Raw genomic sequence first — 10000 nt, 5'->3', positions numbered from 1 at the left:
TACTATATACTACTATATATATTTGTACTACAAAAACTTTGAGTACATTTTAGGTAGGGCTGACACAAAAAGTTTGAATATTCGAAGCTTCGTTCCGATGGCACAAAGTTCGAACATGAAAAAATAAATCGAAATCTTTTATTTAAGATATTTTTTTCAGTTCATTAAAAAAAAACAATATATCAAAATAGATGATCTACAAGCCCACACAACGCATTGCAGCATGACATGTTCAGAGCTTGTAGATCTGCTACCCTTCAAGGCCATGTGCTTGAGCGCCACGACTCACAAATTACTGTATCAACCGTAAAACAACCAGCGTAAATACGAGAATCGTCCTCACAGTCCATTTCTACTAGACTTGTGGGGACATTCGGCCCTCACAAGTATAGAAATATACTGTGAGTATACACGCACGCACGCACACACACACACACACACACACACACACACACACACACACACACACACGCACGCACGCACGCACTAACGCACACAACTCAATGACTATAATTAATTGATGGATCTACCTCGTTCAACCTTTGCTCAAGTGTCCAATTAAATACAATAACAGATACTGTACACACACACACACCCACACACCCACACACACACACACACACACACACACACACACACACACACACACACACACACACACACACACACACACACACACACACACACACACACGTGTGTAATGACTCACAGTGGGACTGGGAATGTACACGTACGCACACAAGTATCATGAGATTTTAACCTTTTTGGCCCTAAAACCAGTGCGTAATGACTCACAGTGGGGATGTACGGCGTCCAGTCCACATAGCCGATGTTATCGTTGGCCAGGCGAGCCAGGAGGTTGACGAGGTGCTGCGAGAGACAAAACATGTTCCAGGACAACTTTGTCATTATGGGCCGGCCGTCTAGTCTAAGTGAAACACAGCAGGACTTCTATACCATCTACCATGTTTTAAAAGGTGCTGTAAGTTATATCTTTGTGTTAAAACAAGACAAAGACACTGTTAAAAGTTCAATATTCTGAGAGGTCTCCCCGTTTCTCCAGGTCCACATTGTTCAATACATGTCTGTCACGTTTGTTTCAATTGTCATTATTGGTATCTAATATATATATGTTTCAGTAACAGGGGTCTTCACGCCTCTCCATGTCGTCTACACGGTTCAATACATGTCATCCAATCAGTTGTTTGGAGACATTTAATCAGCTTAAAGGGGAATTTCTCCCTAAACCTTTTTTTTTACAGAAGTAAGTTGATAATTATGCATATTGACCAAAAAAAAAATATTAAAAAAAAATAAAGATATAGGAGAGCTGGGGCTGGGGCTGGAGCTGGGGCTGCTGCTGGGGGGGTCTAACACCAGCTCACGAAGACCAGGAAGAGTGCAGTGTCAACAATGCATGGAGTGTTGCTGTCACATCATCTAGAACAGATGTGAACAAAAAACTAAGAACAACTGCGCGATTGAATAGGAGTTCTAGCGTTAGACCCCTCCAGCCCCAGCTTCATCTCCAGCTGCAGCCCCAGCTCCCCTATATCTTTATTATTTTTTTAATATTTTTTGTGGTCAATATACATAATTATCAACTTACTTTTGTAAAAAAAAGGTTTAGGGAGAAATTCCCCTTTAAATTGTACAGTACAGTTCCAGTTGAAAATGCATCGGCTCTTTTTTGTTTCAAATTTCACTTCACCGTCCGGTACCCTGTATCGGTTCTCTCACCTGATTTAAATTGATATCCTGACCTGAAACTTTATTTGCTGTCGTTTACTACAGAGCTCCAGAAAAATAAAGCAAAATAATATCACCGACACCAGCCTATAATTTAGACAAAAGGTTTGCGATGAGAAAAAGTGTTTTAAACCCAATTTATACTAACGTCACACGGCAGTGTCACATGCACAAAATAGCTGACCTATAAACTCAACAATCGACACACTTTGTGAGCATATATAGATGTGCTATTTTAGGCAAGCATCACGCGTCACACAATGACGCATATATTAAGCATCAGAACGTCGTCGCAGAGACGATTTGTGGTGCGTCTGAATTACCCCTTGCTGTTTTGCGAGCAAGCATAGAGCTGCAAACTTCACTAATGTAATTTTACAATGGCTTTTATTAGTGTGTGTGTGTGTGTGTGTGTGTGTGTGTGTGTGTGTGTGTGTGTGTGTGTGTGTGTGTGTGTGTGTGTGTGTGTGTGTGTGTGTGTGTGAGCGTCTCACCCCCTCCCAGCTGGGCTGGTTCTGTAACGATATCCACAGATTCATCAGCTCGTCAAACCATAACCTGAAAACAACATGAACACACACGCACGCACGCACGCACGCACGCACGCACGCACGCACGCACGCACGCACGCACGCACGCGCAGACACACACACACACACACACACACACACACACACACACACACACACACACACACACACACACACACACACACACACACACACACACACACACACACACACACACACACACACACACACACACACACACACACACACACACAAACACCTGAAGTTACCATCATCAATCCCCACTTCCCCAAAATATGAACTCACTCTGGTTCTTTCCCTTTGTAGCTTTTGGAGAGGAGAGGGAAGAAAACTAAAATGGAAAAACGAGGTATTAAAGATGATGTATTGTGGAAACAGTGCGGGGAAAAAAAGTCCCTGTGAATCCAGAGAGCTAAATCCTGACAAATAGCTCTCGAACGCGTGAGTCGACATAAATATGCGCGGCGTTCTCTGAAGAGAACGTTGTTTTGTTTTTTTTAGGAACTGGAACAAAACCACCAGTTAACACATTAAAACCGGGAAAGTATCTGTCATTTTAGACAGAGCACTGGATCAGGAGCATTGGTTGGCTATTAAAAAATAGTAGATATGCAAGCTCATAGCCTCTCACTTCGCGCCACGCTAATGAGCTTGTAGATCTTCTGTTTTTGAGAAAAAGAAAAAAAAATTGTGACAAATCTTTGAATATATACATTTTTTAAAGCCAAAATCTGTAATCAAATATTAGCTTTTGGAGGTCCCTGGAACAAAATATTTTGAGATGGGGTTTCGACAGCCAAATATACATAACATTATGCGGAACCGCACTGACATAGAAACATAAGTTTTTTCCAGAAAACTGTGACATTTCGTAGAATCGGGCCTCAAGTCTTAATGGTTTAACCCATTTTCAGCGGGAACCCCTTTTGGTGTTTTAACTAAGCATTATGTTATACTTTAGCTATTGAAAAATAGCAGATCTACAAGCTCATAGCGCGCCACTCGGTGGCACGCTATGAGCTTGTAGGTCTGCTATTTTTGAAAAATCGTGAAAATGCGGCACAAATCTTTGTTTCTTTATTTCGACGTCAGGCCTAAATGGGTTAAGCTGAAGCCTGAACTTCCAAGGTGTCCCCACGCTCTCGTCAGAAGCTTCTTCAGGACGTTTGATGAGAAAGTGATAGATTCATCCTCCACCCCCCTCCCCTCCACCCCCACCCTGCACTCGCTCTCTCCAAGCTCATTTTCAGATGGCAGGAATATGAGGCTGGATTTACATCGACGCAACCCTAGAATGTCAGGGACGGCCAGGAGCCTCCTCGTGTATATACGGCAAAGCCAAATGGTGTGGAAATAATCACCACTCAACACTGGCTTGTTGAATTTCGGTGGATCTGCGCTGTGGCTAAAACGATGCCTGCTGGACCAGATACTTACTGACCGATAAACAGCCCACTGTTACCCACTTATGAGCCCTGTAATTTATATTCAGGGATTAGCCCATTTTGACCTGAGATCAGATTCTAAAAATGTCTTCTACATCCTGAAAAGCTATGTTTCTATGTCAAGTCGTTCTTCGATTTTTCAAAAATAGCAGACCTACGAGCTTGTAGATCTGCTATTTTTCAATAGCTAAAGTATAACATGATGCTAACACCAAAAGGGGTTCCCGCCCCAAAATGAGTTAACGCCAAAAGCAAATCTCACGGCCGAGATGTTTTGTTATGTCAAACTACTGCGTGACAGGAGTCCTCCGCAGTGGCGCCGTGTTTTCTCTAAAACAATTTGCACAATTACTGTAAGTAGAATTGTGACATTTAGGTATTTATCATTCTAACCCGTTATGTTCTTGCTCTTACATACAGCCAATGAGGTGAAGAAGTTGAATTGGCTTCAACCTTTGCTTTCATGAAATATCCGAGACGTGATATGGTTTCATGGAAGATGCGACACTCCATTTAAAATGTACAATTTATTTAAGCAATGGAACAATGTATTCTATTGCTGGGTTGATGCATTCTAAATAATACTCTTTAATCTTATAATAAATAAATGACTTATCCCATTTTGGGCGGGAATCTCTTTTGGTGTTTTAACTAAGCATTATGTTATAGCAGATCTACAAGCTCATACTTGTAGGTCTGCTATTTTTGAAAAATCGGAAAAATGCGGCACAAATCTTTGAATATATATTCTTTCGGAGCGAACGTTTTTTTTATGTCGACGTCAGGCTTAAATGGGTTAAATCAGTTGTGGCGAGTCCGAGAACTTTAATCCACGTATAGCTGTATTTCATTGCACAACAGCCGATCTACATCGGTCGCATCGCGACACGTGCGCTCGAAGAACTTTGAAGGTGGCTAAGGGTCCTTTTTCAAAGAACATGTTTTGCGATGGTTTTCCAGTCAACCCTGCAGGGGCCCATCCTCCAAATGTGATAACGCTTGCCTTTGTTATTCCCCCTTTTCCATGTATGTTTCACTATACAGTACACTTACACCAGCACACCACATTTCCCGCAAACACAACATTCCCGGCCGCGATTCATCAGATTATCGGTCACCTGGGCCCCCGAAGACAAAGTGTGCTTCTGATTTGGACCTATATAAACCATTTAAGCTGGCCGCGGCCCCAGCGAGTTCCAGCGGGCGTAGCTCCTACATAACTCAATAGAAGCAAGCGTGACTCTAACGCTGACAAGGTTATAGGCTTTCATTGAACTCCCCTCTGGGCCACCCGTAATATAAATGATTGTATAAGGTGGATGGGAAGAAAGAGCCCACCAAAATTGCGTTAGCGCCGTTACCGCACCGAGTCTGATGACCCACGCGGTGGCGAAAGAAGAACTACGATTTCGTAGTTAAGTACAAGTAGCAATACCACTATAATACCACTGTGTATACATATTTTGTCCTGCATTTAAAATTGTACTTAAAGGGGCATTCCACTCATTTTCAACATTTTACTATGTCATTAATATACCTTAGATCTGTTGTCTGGAAATAATAAAAAAGTCCCCCCATTCTGTGTTTCCTAGAACTGTATAAGTATGCAAAAAAAGCATTAACATGGTGAAACACATCTTGATGACATCATCAAGATGTGTTTCACCATGTTAATGATTTTGTTCAGACCTCCAGTTCTAGGAAACACAGAATAGGGGGGCTTTTTTATTATTTCCAGAAAACAGCTCTAAGGTATATTAATGACACAGTAAAATGTTGAAAATTAGTGGAATGCCCCTTTAAGAAAGGAGCATTCAGTGATTTGAAAAAAACCCTGGTCCGCCCCGGTAACAAGATGTGCACATGCACACTCTACAGTGGGGGAAGTACAACAGACCAACAGCACGTGCACCAAGGCCCGCCCCACTCGATCATGATTGGAGAAAGGCCCCTCTCATCCTGATTGGATGAAGGCTTTGCCACCCAAAGCCCAAACCGAAACTAGGGTTTTTTTTACCCCAGGGGCTCACTGGGGACAGGGAGGAACTCCTTATATGGTCAGCACACTTTATAGTAGGGAGGATTATCCAAAAAATAAGGAAAAATAAGTGATATTTGAATTAAGTGAAATCACTGAATATACCTTTAAGTCAGACTACAAAAGTAGCATAAAGATATCCATGAAGTGGTTAACCCATTTAGGCCTGACGTCGAAATTTAAAAAATGTCTTCTAACAGTTTTCTGAAATACCTATGTTTGTATGTCAGTGGTGCTCCATATTCCATGTCAAGGACCCCACAAAATGATATATAATTGGCCACCGAGTCCCATCTGAAAATGTGTTATTCCAGGAACCCCTCAGAAGCAAAGAGTTGAGTTAAAAACGTTCGCTCTGAAAGAATATGTATACATTCAAAGATTTGTGCCACATTTTCACGATTTTTCAAAAATAGCAGACCTACAAACTCGTAGCGCGGCACTCGGCACCCGCTACAAAAGGGGTTCCCGCCCAGAATGGGTTAAAGTAAAAGTAGTCCTATTTCAGAATCATGTTATTGGACTATGATTATTTATCATACCACTTAAACGCTGTGTACAGTATACTGTATACTTATGGCTATTAAAAATTGCTGATCTACAAGTTCACAACACGGTTGAGGATTTTGTCTTCTTCTTCACCTATCACCGTCACCTTCGTAAAGAGTCGAGGTCATCATACTCGCGGTGATGTCCTTAAGCATTGACCCCGCCTCCCTGTGGTTCAGATGCGAAACCAAGGGGACCATAGATATATATAAAGGCTAGATGGCTCAAGGCGGAGTATCTGACGTGGTTCACCCGGCGGCCATCTTGCTGACGGGCTGCATGCAGTACAGTTGTTCTATGGCAGCTCGAACAAAAATAGTCATAACTCCCTCAAATCTTGACGGATTTACAAACGGGTTGGTTTATTACAAACGTTGTCAACGTGGCTATGATTCAGGACGCGTATTTGCTTAATTTAGTTTTTTATATGAACGTCGTATAAAATGATATAAGTATGCGGACGTCTCTGCCGTTTATAACACACCAAACCGTTTGAAAATCGGATGAAAATTTAGCAAGTTATGGTTATTTAAAAAGTACATGCCCCATAGACACAATGTTATGCTGCCCCTCGGTAAGATGGCCGCCACGTAGCAACGTCGCTCTCCATTGGCCAGAGGTGAGCCATCTAGCCTTCTTATATATATCTATGAAGGGGACCGCCCACCCAACTTCTAGACCAGTCAGTGAACGAGGTGATAGCCCAAAGTGAAGAAAGGACTTGTCTGACAGTAAAAACAGAGAGATGTGTCGGGGTCCGCGGCGAGTGACGCAATGTTGTAGTTTTCTAACCTTTAGAGAACTACACCGCGGTGATAAGTATGAATGAGCCTTTAAGGCCTATTCATAGTCTGGATTTTCGGTGGTAAGCTGACCACCGGAGCTGAAATAACGTTGAGCGGTGGTAAGTAAAAACAGAGAGAAGGGCTGGAGGTGGTTTGCACCGCGGCTCGTGACGTCATGTTGTATTTCGGTGGTCACCTAACCACCGAAAATCCAGACTATGTATGAGCCTTTAGTGTCCCATTGGCCGTAGAGGGCTAGTCTTCCATTGGCTTAGAGGCCAGCCAATCATGAAAATCTCACCACTACATCGCTACTAGTACTCAATGGCCATCATTGATCAGCTTTGCAAGCTGATAAAAATGTTTTGAATAAGGACTTACTGGAACCCGCGGCTGTGTTGCTCTGGAAACATGATGGTGGGCAGAAACAGCTCCATGTTGCTGACGGCCTTCTGCATGACCGCGTCGAACACGCACAGCAGGGGGCGCCACTCGCACAGCATCTCCTCAGTGGACGACACCGGGAAATATCTGATGACACACGACCAGCGAGAGAAACGGGATAGAAGTCAACAGTTAATCGAGCTCATCAATTTCATCGAGTAAAATCAGATTTTTACGGGGGCCAGTTTCGAATTGCAGCCGTCCGTAGGTGCCCTTTGAGAGCGGTTAAGTTAGTTTGTTATCAGCGAGCCAGGTGCAGATTCTACCGAGTTCAGAGCTGAGGGCATTTTCAACCTGCAGTTTGTTCCTGTCCGAGACCAGCGTCATCTGCGAACAGGAACAAGTTGCAGTCACAAGCTGAAGTCATGTCGTTTACATATATTAGGAACAGTAGAGGCCCTAGTATGCTTCCTTGTGGAACGCCACAGCTCACTGGGAGGGGGGGGGGACAGTGTTCCGTTCACTTCCACCATCTGTTCTCTCCCCTCCAGGTAGGATTGCATCCAGCTCACTGATGTGCTATCGAAACCAATTGCTTTTAGCTTGTTAACCAGTATGGAGTGGTTCACGGTGTCAAAAGCCTTTTGGAGGTCCAGCATGACCATGCCGCAGTATTTGCCAGCATCCACCTCTTGTTTGATGTGGTCGCTCAAATAGAGAAGGCATGTGTCAGTGGAGTGGGATGTTCTGAAGCCAGATTGGAACTCGTACATTAATGTATTAGTGGCAAGATACTTTTCAACCTGTTCATAGACTATTTTTTCCATCACTTTCGAGATGGAGCTTAGAATAGAAATAGGGCGGTAGTTGCCGGGGTCTAATTTACTCCCTTTCTTGTGCAGGGGGGTTACTTTGGCCAGTTTGAAATCTTGGGGGACCTGTCCCTGTTTGATGGAGAGGTTTACTATGTGGGTGATGATTGGAGCTATAGAGATGGCTGAGTCTCTGAGAAATTTGGAGGGAATATTGTCATGGCCAGTGGCCTTGTGGGGTTGGAGGGCACTCAGTTTCTTAAGTACCTCATCAGTTGTTACCATAACTAGACAATGTTGGATAACTGGCAATTCTTAAAACATAAATCCTTCCACTTTCTTCCTATCCACGTCCAAAGCAAACGTCTGCACTCCTTATCTCTTTTGGCCATTCTCTCCTACAACAACACCATGGAGATCTCATTATTCACTCTCTGTCTACCGTTTTCTCTCTTTCCTTCTCATGCCTTTCTCTCCTTTTCTCATGCACATGAAATCCGTATTACCATGGCATTGTGGCTATTGCTATTTCTTATTTTATTTTTTAACCCATTTTGGGTGGGAACCCCTTTTGGTGTTATAATTTAGCTATTGAAAAATAGCAGATCTACAAGCTCATAGCGCGCCACCGAGTGGCGCGCTACGAGCTTGTAGGTCTGCTATTTTTGAAAAATCGTGAAAATATTTATTTGAGAAAACTGCAGGATTTTGAAGATTTTTTTAAAATGTTGAGGTCAGGCCTGAATGGGTTAAAATACCTATACGGTGAAAGGAGAAGGCGTCAAAGTTCCAAGTGGGAGGATGCAGGGGGATTGTTTTGTTTTGTTTTGTAAATGTCCGCATTAAAGGGATAGTTTTTTTTTTACTTAAGCTGTATGAAATACTTAATAATAGTGGTTGCAACTGTATTAATTGATTGCCCGAGTCCCGTGGTGGGAGTTCTGCTCTGGTTTTGGTGAAATATTAAGTAGTTCCGGTCATTTTGTGGGGGCACTGGGTGACTGGGGGCCACGCATTAAAAGTAAATTAATCCACAAAACTAGCGTCATTTGTATTGTTGACCTATTTCTACCATATAGTGCAACTTTCGTTCATTTTTGACCCCTCTATCACAGTGGTCCCCAAACTGTTTCATGTCAAGGACACCCAAAATGATACTCATTAGCCTGCAGACCCCCTATTTGAAAGTACATGCCAAGGACCCCCATAAGAGAAGATTTGTATGGCTCTAGCAGTGATTTTCAACCATTTTTATTTCAAGGGCCCCCATGTTTGAACTGAATTAGTCCACGGACCCCGATTTAATGGCATTTCTATCTCTGGGACCCCAGAGATGTAAAATCAATGTAAATGTATCTCTGAAAGTGTACAAATGGAACCAAATGGACCCATTAGGGTCCATTTGGTTCCGTTTCTCTGAGTTACAGACCCATAAGGCTCCATTTGGTTCCTAACTATCATTTAGCTGGGGACCCCTTGGACCTCCCTCAAGGACCCCTAGGGGTCCCCGGACAGAGTAGTCAAAGAGTTGTCAAAGTTGAACGAAAGTTGCGCTAACATTTTCGAAATAGGTCAACAATACAAATGACGCTAGTTTTGTGGATTAATTTACTTTTAATGTGTGGCACCAGAGCCCTCCACAAAATGACCGGAACTACTCAATACTCACCAAAACCAGAGCAGAACT

The 10000-nt window shown here is 42.9% G+C and overlaps 1 protein-coding gene across 1 annotated transcript in view; it reads right to left on the bottom strand.

Annotated features, from left to right (window-relative positions):
• The window catches only part of LOC306915131 (proteasome activator complex subunit 4B-like), a gene marked incomplete at its 5' end in the record, with an annotated part of 107673 nt that overhangs the window by 81542 nt on the left and 16131 nt on the right, over nucleotides 1–10000 (bottom strand). Inside the window, 3 exons of the mRNA XM_079492380.1 lie at nucleotides 796–870; nucleotides 2244–2307; nucleotides 7499–7648. Coding sequence (XP_079348506.1) covers nucleotides 796–870; nucleotides 2244–2307; nucleotides 7499–7648 — 289 coding nt within the window. The remainder of the gene's footprint in view (nucleotides 1–795; nucleotides 871–2243; nucleotides 2308–7498; nucleotides 7649–10000) is intronic.

The sequence above is a fragment of the Electrona antarctica genome, assembly GCF_951216825.1.
Source record: "Electrona antarctica genome assembly, chromosome: 22".
NCBI classification, from domain to species: domain Eukaryota; kingdom Metazoa; phylum Chordata; class Actinopteri; order Myctophiformes; family Myctophidae; genus Electrona; species Electrona antarctica.
The sequence above is the reverse complement of the archived record's forward strand: the minus strand, read 5'-3'. Positions and strand labels throughout refer to the sequence as shown.